Source organism: Ascidia mentula, chromosome 1, assembly GCF_947561715.1.
Source record: "Ascidia mentula chromosome 1, kaAscMent1.1, whole genome shotgun sequence".
Classification (NCBI taxonomy): domain Eukaryota; kingdom Metazoa; phylum Chordata; class Ascidiacea; order Phlebobranchia; family Ascidiidae; genus Ascidia; species Ascidia mentula.
Genome location: NC_138566.1, coordinates 9,373,819 through 9,385,621, shown reverse-complemented (window position 1 = coordinate 9,385,621; position 11,803 = coordinate 9,373,819). Strand labels below are relative to the sequence as shown.

Genomic DNA, 11,803 nt, shown 5'->3' with positions numbered 1-11,803 from the left:
TCCTTAATTATATGTTGTTTTAGATTCATCAATGTGACATCCAGTTTCTTCATATAATGAGGCCAACATGTATCACCCCTAAAAAGGTCTCACAAATGTTTGGCACGTATTAGATATTAGTCGAAAAATATGGCACGCAATAACCATTTGAATCGAGCACCCCTGCTTTATGGTTTAATCGGTGGTCTTGCCAATTTCTTCCTTATGTGTAGTGTTCATATGCGGTAGTGGTCTTTTTTGCGCGAAATACACATAATTTGATTTGAACATTGTGATATATCATTGTACAAGTACTTTTATCGTTAAATTATCTTCACAAAAAGCAATTTGAAGAATTGTGTGCTATGTACAACTGTCAGTGCCCTTTTTCATCGTCATTAGATCGCATCTTGTTCCTTCAGCTCAGCAGCTTCTCTCGTCCGGAGTTTTTCACGCGCGCGAAGAACGTATTCAACAATTCCTGCGCAAATATTGAAATGAAACTGTCGAAATCAACATCAAGGTTAGATAGAGAACTTTGCTGATACCGTAAGTCACTGCGGCCAACGCCAGCATGGTGATGTTTGCGTAGATCTTCTGCTCCATACATAGACTTGTGCTCCACGCGAAAACAAGGAAATACCCGAATATTGTAATCGTGGCCCAGCAGTTGTACGCCTTGTCTGTTTCATCTGGAAACACCTGCGGCACTATAACTACGAAAGAAAAATGCGAATCTATGATAGATGATAGATGTGTATGTAAGACCACCTTAAAAGAATACAAATATTCGGCTTATATTGGTGTTATGGGACTGGCGTAAGCGTGTACCTGGTAGTTGCTAAAACCGTTTAAATTTTTACACCAGCCTCATACCTGTCATGCTTTTTGTTAAGAAACTGCCTACAAGGCCAGCACCGTAGTGCGTGGCGTCCTGCCTCAGTATATCCTTCCATAAAAACCTGAAGAAGCGGTGTTGAAAGCGCGGCTTTGACAAAATGTGGGTGAAACTTACCGTTGCAATACATAAAAGCCATATGTTACAGTAGGACGTTTAAAGTTTTTAAACTGCTTCAAAACTTTGGTGATGTTACGATGCTATAGCAAACATATGTAATACCTGGATTGAAGGTTTGGTAAGTGCCGTCTACTATGCCGTATGCTGCCAGAAGACCAAACATCGTTCCGATCCCCGAAGTTTTGGAAGGCACCCATAAAAGACAGAACAAATAAACCGCCAGGTTGAGGGCGTATGCAAAGTAGATCGGATAAACCCTAAACATGGCGATGGTCGATGTTACATCGTTTAAGCTGCTTAACTACTTAGTGACATAAAATTTAAACTTGCCTTGCGAATTTTGCCAGAATTTTTCCACACAGGAGGGCGCTGAGTAAGGATGTGGCGCCGTAAATCGACATGCAAAGTCCGACCTGAAATTAAAATCGAGGAATTTACAAATCGCGTTTTATAAATGCAATCTATACTTATACCTCAGCCACCCCGAAAATACAGGACACGAATCCACGTGTGATTTCAGTAGCAGCGAAACCCGCATTCATGCCGAGCAGTAAGTAGGATGGCGTCAAAAGCAGTTCCATAGGATTAAAGTAGAAAGCCCACAGTTCCTTCAGTTTATTCCATGAGTCCTTGAATTTTTCCTTGGCTTCCTTCTTCTGTTCAATAAAAGTTTCAGTGTGTTTCGATAACTGATGCAGTGCAAATATAACCCTTTTTTCGATTATACGGAAGCAAAATGTAATGTCGCGCAAAAATGTCTCTGTTGTTTTTTGTGTTATACATCGTTGGTGAGGTTGGATGTGTGTACTTTAGGTTATATTACTAAAATTGCGTTCCATACTTTTTACCTTTTCATCGTCTTTAGGTTCCTCGTCTTGAATATTATCCGACTTAAGATCGTTGTTGTTCGTATCGTAAGCGATTTTATCATCATCTTCGTTATTGTTGTCGCCCCGAACATTCACCGAACAATTGTCGTCATCTAATTCACAAACGACTTTTGGGACTACATCTGTCTCTCCTGGGAGGTACGCCTCGTTGTCATAAACCTCCGCCTCCTTCCTACACGCGTCCTCCACAAGGTTTTCTGCAGCGATAATATATCGTAAAATATGTCCGGACGACAGATGTTGGTCCTGTAATTTTCGCGCGTCAATATACCTGTGCCGAGACTCGGCAGAAAAATCACGTGCAAAACTAGACCAATCACATTCATCGCAACGAAAATAGCCATTACGTAATACAGAGCTGCTTGGCTTGCAGGGTGGTATTGGGAGTTGTCGCCGCCTGCGATATCTTGACAATCGTTGACACCGCAGTAATCGGCGACACTAAACTGTCTAATAACGGAATAAGCGTTGTTTAGTCTTGTTAGTCATGATGTCAATCAACACTAAAATAAACAGACAAATAAGGTCAAATGAGGTAACAGACCACAAATAGAGAGAGATAACTGATTAAGGACAGAACAACATCTTTGGCCAACATCCGACCAAACGGTGAAGAAGGAAATACCATTTTTCTTTTGTTGCATGAAAATTAAATTATTTTTGGTCGTAGTTTTGATAAATCAAAAATCTTTATTGGATGCAAGAATTAAAAAAAAATAGGAATGGAAATTAATACGCTTTCCTTTTGCATTTGCTGCAGAAACAAACTGAACAATACGGACCGACCAAGTGCACAAAAGCTTTTCGATAATTTTTGCTAATATACTTTAACTGGAATGGCGACAAATCCTTCAGTTGAACTCAGCGTATAAGAAAGTGTGAAAACATCAATGCGTTTTGTTTCACCACCAGTGGAAAGAGAAGCTTTGTAGAGAGCTTGAAAAAGCGTGCCAGACATTTAGTGCATTCTGCGTTGCAACTTACTCGGTGTTGTTTACTGCTTCTGTAACATTGATACCGGCTTCCATCGTGTTGTGGGAACTCTCGTACGAAGCGGATAACTCAAACACTGCATAAGGTATAAGGTTTCCAAAAAGCTGCAAAAGTTTCAAAATGGTCAATTTCGCTGTGATGCTGACGAGGAGGTTTTGATGTTATACCTGTGTCGACAAATAGCCACAGAAAAAGTAACCGCTGATGTGACCAACGTATTCATGCAGGTTCTGTTTGCCGAGTGAAACGTACTGGTAAGCGAAGAACAAGTTGTATTGAGCGGCACATATCCAGAACAGAATCATTCCTATGCCGCCGAAAATGCTTGCCGGGATCAGAGTGAAGTATTCTGCGTGGTGCAAACAGGATTATACTTTTTTATGGTGCACCTGCTGTGATAAATGAGCTATTAAAATTTTGGTCGAAAAAGTTAGGCCCAAGAAAAACCTCGTTCAAAAATCTATGTTCTGTAAAAAACTAATTTTGTAATGAAATTTTGATCAAAAAAAGAAAAACTTAAACATGAATGCTTACAATACTTCAGTACCCTTCTAATTGTTGTCTCACTAACAAGCCATTATCAATTCCGAATGTCAGGCTGGGGTTTACGATGTGTGTTCAAAAACAATCGTCCAATAAATTTGATTCGTTTGGATTTGTAGTCTGAACCCTTCACCGTTCTTTTATGTGATCAGCACATTTACATACGGCTAATGTGAAACGCGAAGTTTACTTTTTCGTTTGTTGCAAACGCCCCTGGGTGTGATTGTTCCCCGGTTAAGAGTCGTGACTCCATAACATCATTTTAAACAAATGACTATGAGTGCATATTATATGTTTCAAAATGATTACAACGTAATTTAAAATTACTTTTTTCCAAATAAAATTATCAAGTTTGATCTAAATGTTTCTTTCTTGTATTAGGTTATGTTTACATTTAACTGTACTGTGTCCTGTAGTACTATGACCTTGAATGGCACTATATTTCACACTAACCCCTAGTGGGCCAAATAAAAGATCCAACCGGGCAAATTTGTCCCGCGAGCATTAGTTTGTCCATGTTTGTTATACTTAAATTTAACGCATGTAACTGTTTCCATGTTACGATAACATGTTTTAATGAAATACTTCAACAATCAGGTTTTCTACCATCCTCCCGCACTGCACATTCATCACCTGGATAAAAATTTGCGGCGGCATAAAGTAGGAAGGTCGTGTCGGCAAACACAACGCCGTGTTTCGCTTGAATTTGTGGCATCAGGATGGGAGCAATCAGCACTCCAAACAGAATTGAAGTACCAGTGTTCGCCGCCAATGACGCCGTGCCTTCGAGAAACACAAAGTATCACTTTTACAAATACAATCATAAACTAATTTATCCACTCACCCAAACCACCCTCGACGTTTAAACTGGACTGAAGGTTCCGCAAAGCGTTATGCGCGGAAAGGACCAAAACCATTCCAACGATATACAACGCCATCATCGTTCTCACTTTGTTGCGTTTCTTCTTATTTGAAGGAACTCCTTCTGCAGTTGTTTGATTGTCCATTCCGAATCAGTGACAGTATATGTTTCTCTGCGTCCTACACACAAGAATGCATCGTTGCCGTCATCAAAGTCACCTAATGCAAATTTTAAACGTTCGTTCATAGGCTCCTGCTTCAACAAGGGCTTTCTCGGTGAGGTTGGCAAGATTTTAAGCAGCCTATACCTTTTTCGGGACGCCGGTTATCCGGTAGAAACCGGTTTTGACGCTGGATCGTTCAGGACGGCCTTCGACTAAGAACGAAAACAATGTTGTAATGGCCCTTTAAATGCCGTTTTATTCGCTTAATAAAACTGAAGTTGAATATTTTCTTGGATTCAACGTTTCGTTGGCGCTAACCCAAGTTTTGTTCTTTCGTGAGTGGAACAAAATAAAACCGCTGTCTTGATATTTGTTTGTTTATCGTAAACGTCAATAAAACTAATTTAACTCGAACTTGATTCGGGCAATTCTGTTTAGTGTAAAGGATGGGTGATTCCGTGTGACGTTCAGTTTCACTCTGATGTTTGTGTATTTGCGCTGGTAAGTCGCACTTTCCCTCTAAATATTTGCTACAATATGCTGATAGTCATAAAACGTTTTTGTTATGTTTTGTGAAAAGCATGCAACGAGCCCTATATAATCTTTAAGTTGTGTCACAGACATCATACGCACACTAACATTTCTATACGGCAAGGGTTGGCCCTGGTCGCTGTCCGCACTAGTTTTCATACACCAGCTGTATCGTTCTCTCTTCATTGTCTATATCAGTGTTTCTTAACCTTTTTTGGATCACGAACCCCTAATACATTCTTTGAAAAGCTATGGACCCCTTTGCAAGAAACACATTGCAAATGTCGAAAAATTAAAATTCGTGGACAGTGATACCTTATGGACAAAGGAAAATACGTGGATTTTCGAAATAATTGTATTTCGTTTCATGGACCCCTTAATGCATCTTCTCGGACCCCTTGGGGGTTCATGGACCCCAGGTTAAGAACCCCTGGTCTATATTGTATTTAAACCTTGCGGATTACGGGCATTTATTCAGATTATATTTTTTGTCACAAAGGATGTACAATTTTTTTACCCTTTTTTTGTTTCTACTTTGTACGGGACCAGGGATGCATGCACAGCCGTCGCTAACCGTTGTATAGACTTAATGATGATTAACACGACCGACACCATAATGTACTCTTTGTAAGGCAAGTCGGCTTCGACTTTCAGATATTCGTTCGATTTAAAAGGTTTTACCTACATCGCATTAGATGTTTTGTATTTATTTGTTCAGGTTGCAGTGCGGTCACAACTGGAAATTGCAAGAGTACGTGCGTGATCGCACAAAGAAGGGAAAGTTGTGCACGAATAGCGCCGGGTCGTGCGCAGTGCTGCAAGGAACCTATTTTGTATGCTTAACGGTAAACACATGTAGATTCATGTTCCTGACAACCGAACTGTTTGCATGTGTGATGACGCATGCAAAAGTCGCATGTTTTGTTCCTGTTTTGTTGCAAACGCCCCTGATTGTGATTGGCCACCGAGAAAGTGGCGTGACTCCAAAACATCATTTTTAACAAACAGCTGAAGTACAGTTTATATGTTTCATCGTTAAAGTGTCGTAATGACAACGTAATTTTAAATTCAAATGCAAACGTTGCGGGTTTTTGTTCCTGTTGAGCAAATCAAATGAAAATGTCACATCTTGACGTATTGAAATATTCTTTATTAGCTGATAGCCTATAGGCTATTGGCGGAAATCTTGATGACTTTAAACCGCGTTTATGCAAAAACGCGAAGTCGATTTGTCAAACGTGATAAGGTACTTTGTTGTGTCTGGTAGGCACGCAAAACCGCCCTTATAGCTTCATCATTGCGTTGTAACTTGATTCTCTTTTTCCCGACTTGGATAAACGTTTACAGCAGTTTATGCCATGTTTTGAGTTAGTGTGATGGTTGTATTTCTAACTTTGCAAAACTTTCCGATTGTACTAAATAGATTTTAATTAGGTATTATGACAAGGTTAAATTCTAATTGGTGCATATTTATAATCGTTTTGTGCCAAGTTTCAATATTTGCCCCAATGGGGTCCAACCTGGCAGCGTTAAATCCAACTTCGTCAGCAATAGAAGCCTTTGTCAATCGATCATTCCAGGTAAGTGCGACCTATGTGCAAAATATATGTGTTGCCAGCAAGGTCATTGGGCTGTGGCGACCGACTTGACTGCTGTTTTTCAAACAGGTACGATTTAATATATCTTCTCCCAAGGACACAAATAATCTTATTCTTCGCTTGGCTCAAGTTTTAGAGCCGGTCGGTGCCGTGTTTGGTGCTTTGAGCACTTACTGGTGGTTAAAATACATGAGGTGAGTTAATAAAAGTGTCTTTGAGCTGAATACCTGTATCAACCCGTCTTCGTTTTCCAGTCGTCGAACAGCCCTTGTGGTTATCCATGCCCTATCCTTGATATCCGTTTTCCTAATGTCACCTATTGCATACGTCGAGAATTCCTACGAGCTGCTGGTCATCGGACGGATGATGAACGGTGTTGGTCGTGGCGTTGGTTTCAGCGTTGGGCCTCTATACGTTGCCGAAATAACGCATCGAAAAACCCTTGCTAGGTATCAGAGCATGATCGGTTGGCTGATACTCCTCAGTGGGGCATTGGAGAACATCGTGGCACATCCATACGTTTGGGGCGGAGTGCTGACGTGGCCACTGGCACTTGCGTTTCCGGGGGTCTTTTCTTTCGTTTTTCTCTGTTTTCTGCCGTGGATACCCCACACTATTCCGTACTTAATTATGACCGAAGACAGCGCTGACACCGCAGAGCGATACGACATAAATTCTGCGTCGTTTCAACTGCTCAAAAAACTGCGTTCGGAAAGAGCAGAATCTCTTTACGACGAGTATGTTGGCATCAAAGAAGAAATCATCAGCGAACAGAAGTTGGAAAAGGCGTCAATTTGGCACTTGCTTAGCATTGGACAATACAGACGCCAGATGGTTGCAGTTGTGGTGTTACAGTTGGCTGCCCAGTCCACCGGAACAGCGGTTTTGTTGCAATATACAAACACTATATTGACCAATGCTGGTGTGGCAATGAATCAGACGACGTATTATGCAGTAGGTTAGTTTGTGTCGGATGACTCTTTTTTACATTTTTATCAGTTAACTCAATTCATCTGTGTGAAATATATATTTTTACTGAGATTCTTGACTAAATAAAGCGCCCAATATATATTGTCAAAACAAACCCAAGGTCTGGTATCCCACAGGGTATAACACAGCTATTTCGCTACTTACATTACTAAGGCGAAAACCAACACTTTTCGCAGGCATTTTCGTTTTGATGGCTTTGACCATGATCATGGCCACGCGGTTACTCGACCGTTTCGGTTCAAAAAGAATGATGGTGATCGGAATGGCGGTTGTGGTTGTCGGACAAACTCTGCTCTGCCTTGCAACTTCATTACGCAGTTCTGTGCCTGAAATGGGGATAGTTGGCATCTTGAGTGTGGCGGTTTTCAGTATTGGTGCTGGGGCCGGTCCAATGTTGACCATTACCGCGTTTCCTTCCGAAGTTACCACCATCGTCACCCGCCCACAAGCGCTCTGGTTTGGTGCCACCTTTTATTGGCTGACTTCTTCTGTGGCCTCTGTACTTTTTCCCATTAGCATTGCGAACATCAGCGGCTTTGCTTACCTCCCATTCATCGCCTTCGTCATTTTGATGGTAAGTGAATCTGGTGAACGGACTTTTGTAAAGCGCCCCGATGACGTATTTTATGTGCCAAACACTCTGGAAAATGTACCACTAACACAGCTGAATATTCTAACGCAAAAATTGGAAATCTTATCATATTCCAACTACTTGGTGATGTGTTTCGCAGAACTTGTACATTGTTTTCTTCGTTCCTGAAACGCATCACAAATCAGTGACGGAAATTCAACAATACTTCAGGCGCAACACCGATGGGGAGAGGATTGACCCTGAAACGCAAACGTTGCTTGGTGCGGAACGCAACACGCCATAGAAATCAATATACCAAAAACACTTCTGGTCTGCTGCACTGCGCAAATGTTTACAATAAATTGACACAAACTGTTTTTTCCATGATGCAATTCTAGTGGAATTTACACACAAGTTGTTTATTGCACAAAATTTAAATGAAATGTCGAGTTCTTCTCAGATTTACAGCACTTGGTTGAACCGAATGCATTGGTTACGCCTGAGTGCAGACTCACACTGCGGCAAAACCAAAGGCCACTAAGCTACATGAAGTTGAGGTCTTAGAGAGCTTTTATTACCGCCTCAAGTGCAAATCGGATACTTTATCATCAATCAAATTATTTGACCGTCTTGCGCTTGTTTGTTGTTCCGCATTGTGTTTATTTACACCTGATGAAGCGAGAGGTAATCGCGAAAGCTTGTTAAAGAGTGCCAAATCAAGAGAACTCGGTTTGTTTATCATGAAATGAGTTTTTGCGTTTTGAGTCGTTGCTGCTAACCTGATTGCGAATGTTAAGATCGCTAACTGCTTATAGTTATTTCAACGCTGTAGTCGAAGGTTTGTTGAAACGAGAGCTATCACATAAGCACGGTTCCGCATCATTAAAATACAGTAAGTGCTATGTGAAGGAAATTTATTTTACTACTTTTGGTGTGTAAGACCACAGGGTTTCAAATAATTTCGGATAATAGTTTTAAAGGTTTACATAAGATTTGGTGATAATGTTAAGAACCATATGGAACCTGTGCTCTGTAAAAAATTTTACCGTATATATTTAAGGTTCCGGTTGAAAATATCATCACAGTAACAATTTGGACAGATTTCGATGAAGCGAATAAACTCCAACTTTTGTATTTTCCTGATTGTTGTAAACCATGTTGGTCTTTTTGTACCGTTTGGCATGAATCTTGTTGCTTTAAACTCTTGCACGCCCGCTATAAGAGGATTCGTGAATGCCACATATCAGGTATTTACATCTATATCGTATGATAAAGTGGAATCCTTACTGCGACATGGTACTTGTTTCAACAAAACAACTTAACTTAAAAACAACCATTTCGTGCAGAAAAGATACAACACCACAGCACCAACAGAAACAAACGATATTATCATAAATTTGGCTCAATCGATGTTACTGGTCGGTTGTGCAGTGGGTGCTATGTTTATCAATCTTTGGTACAAATATTTCAGGTAATTTTTTGTTCGCATTTTCAAGAATAAAGCTGAAATAAAGTAATTTTGTGTTCTAGCTGCAAAACAGCGATCATTATTATCCATGTGATTTCTGTGTTTTCAACCATTCTGATGTCGCCGGTTGCTTATTTCTTCAACTCATACGAATCTTTAATTGTGGGCCGTTGGCTCAATGGTGTTGTGAGAAGCGCTGGCTACAGTCTTGCACCCTTGTACGTTGCTGAAATAACCCATCGAAAAACAATGGGTTCATACCAAAGTCCAATTGGGTGGATAATCCAAATCGGTGCAGCAATTCAAAATTCGTTGAGCCATCCAAGTCTGCTGTGCAATTCGACATCCTGGCCGATTGCCATTGCCATTCCTGGTTTGTTTTCATTATTTTACCTGTGCTGCACGCCATGGATACCAGAGACTTTGATACACTGTCTAAAAACTGAAATTATGAAAGGTGATATCCTGGGTGCAACCAGCGAATCATATTTGTTGCTTAAAAGATTGCGTCACAATAAAGATGCAGGATTGATGCAAGAGTATAATGGCCTAAAGATGGAAATACTCTCAGATCCACGAGCCCTGAAGGCTACGATATGGCAACTGGTAAAAATTGGTGTTTACAGGAGACAACTTTTTGCTGCGATTGTTGTTCAAAACACTATTCTGGTTACTGGAGTTCTGGTGGCAATGCAATACTCAAATATCATATTTCAGGAGGCTGGTGTTCACTCTGATTATGTTGGTTTTTATGCAATCGGTAAGTAAAAACGTTTAACCACGCACCTACGTTATGTTATTTATACCAAAACATAGGAGTGACAATTTTGTACAGGAATCAACGTTGTAACAGCGCTAACCATGATCTTCGCAACCCTGCCGTTAACCCGATATGGTTCTAAGAAGCTGCTTTTATTCGGATTGTTTACCGCCGCAGTGGCACTAAACTTTCTGGGCCTTTCCACTTCATTAATTTCTTCGAGGTCTACCATTGCACCTCTTGGTGTTGCAAGTGTTGCGCTGTACATTGTTGGTGTGGCCAGTGGACCATTGCTAACCAGTGTTGCGTATCTTTCTGAGTTAACCACAGCTATAACCAGACCTAATGCTTTATGGCTGGCCGGTGCCGTTATGTGGATATCTATGGCCCTAATGTCGTTCATATTTCCATTCAGCTTAGCAGCAATTGGAGGTTTTTCATATTTGCCCCTGATTATTTTAACGATACTTGTGGTAAGTATTTTTATAACGATAAAGAGTATAACACATTTTTACATTTTTTAATGTAGAAAATTAAAGAATGCTTCTTTATTTTTTTTATTTTTTTCAGCTACTCTATGTGACCATCTCCCTCCCAGATACAAAAAATCGCTCGGCAGAGGATATAGTGAAGTTCTTTGCTCGAAACAAAACGGAAATTAGTATCGACTACTGATCAATGAGGAACTTTTTTCTATTTGAAATAGCCTACGTTAACTTGCCAACGTGGGCCTACGTTTGGAGGCTGATGACAACAAACTTTTGCAACACTTCTCTGATAACTTCTAAAATTAAAAATTAAATCACACAATCACCGAACCGCGTTGGCTTGTTTTGTTTGTTGATTGTTTTTTTTTTATTTTATTGACACAAAACATATTAATCTATTATGCCGTGTAAATACATAAAAATGTATAATTCGATTTTATTTGTTCACACAAATGGGTGATGTGTCTGAAAATGGCGGAGTAGCGCACTTTTGTCTCCCGCTTCATCGATGTTGAATGTTCTCCTATGGAGCATTTGGACATTTGTGAAAACATTAACGCACGAAATAATATACAAAAAATGGTCTTACCTGCGATCACGTGATGCTCTCAACGTTTTTCTCTGCACAGGCAACGCATGCTTGCGGCCGCGGAGCTACACCACGCAAGTAGGTCACCTGACATTGCTATTCGGTGTGACTTGGAGGTAGTTACCATAAGCAGCCTAAATGTTTGGCCAGTTTCAACGTTTTATTTTCAGCATTTTTCTTTTGTTTTATGTTTTACTTTATGATGCTGTTAGTGAAACATGGTTTTTTGTAATAAACTGAGTTTTGATACGAGATTGTTTTATGTTGTAATTTTGCAAATGTGAAGTAGGCCTATCCACCACGCACAAGAAGTGGCGTTGGAAAAAGGTCGATTTTGGAACAAAAATATTGAATGGAAAG

At 40.3% G+C, this 11,803-nt stretch overlaps 3 protein-coding genes across 5 annotated transcripts; 2 read left to right on the top strand and 1 right to left on the bottom strand.

The window, feature by feature from the left end:
* Positions 1-377: 377 nt before the first annotated feature.
* On the bottom strand, positions 378-4,430 carry LOC145908776 (protein unc-93 homolog A-like). Its single transcript, XM_082996134.1, has 11 exons — positions 4,268-4,430; positions 4,057-4,206; positions 3,048-3,229; positions 2,872-2,984; positions 2,159-2,337; positions 1,846-2,084; positions 1,471-1,653; positions 1,328-1,410; positions 1,100-1,254; positions 528-695; positions 378-460 (listed from the first exon to the last, which is right to left on the bottom strand). The coding sequence occupies exons 1-11, from the start codon at positions 4,428-4,430 to the stop codon at positions 378-380; spliced, it is 1,698 nt and encodes a 565-aa protein (XP_082852260.1).
* A 1,988-nt stretch (positions 4,431-6,418) lies between these two features.
* Positions 6,419-8,442, top strand: LOC145908679 (solute carrier family 2, facilitated glucose transporter member 5-like). Its single transcript, XM_082996037.1, has 5 exons — positions 6,419-6,559; positions 6,647-6,771; positions 6,832-7,535; positions 7,744-8,141; positions 8,299-8,442. The coding sequence occupies exons 1-5, from the start codon at positions 6,419-6,421 to the stop codon at positions 8,440-8,442; spliced, it is 1,512 nt and encodes a 503-aa protein (XP_082852163.1).
* Positions 8,443-8,777: 335 nt separating this feature from the next.
* Positions 8,778-11,448, top strand: LOC145910786 (solute carrier family 2, facilitated glucose transporter member 5-like). 3 transcript variants are annotated; one of them, XM_082997999.1, is made up of 6 exons: positions 8,778-9,030; positions 9,199-9,385; positions 9,485-9,594; positions 9,669-10,366; positions 10,442-10,839; positions 10,937-11,448. In XM_082997999.1, exons 2-6 carry the CDS (start codon positions 9,245-9,247, stop codon positions 11,039-11,041), a joined length of 1,452 nt encoding a protein of 483 aa, XP_082854125.1. In that variant the 5' UTR covers positions 8,778-9,030; positions 9,199-9,244; the 3' UTR covers positions 11,042-11,448. The 3 variants fall into 3 exon arrangements, with proteins under 3 accessions (XP_082854125.1, XP_082854132.1, XP_082854119.1); XM_082998006.1 differs by having other exon boundaries at positions 9,485-9,609; positions 10,233-10,366; XM_082997993.1 differs by having other exon boundaries at positions 9,485-9,609.
* The last annotated feature ends 355 nt before the right edge of the window (positions 11,449-11,803 follow it).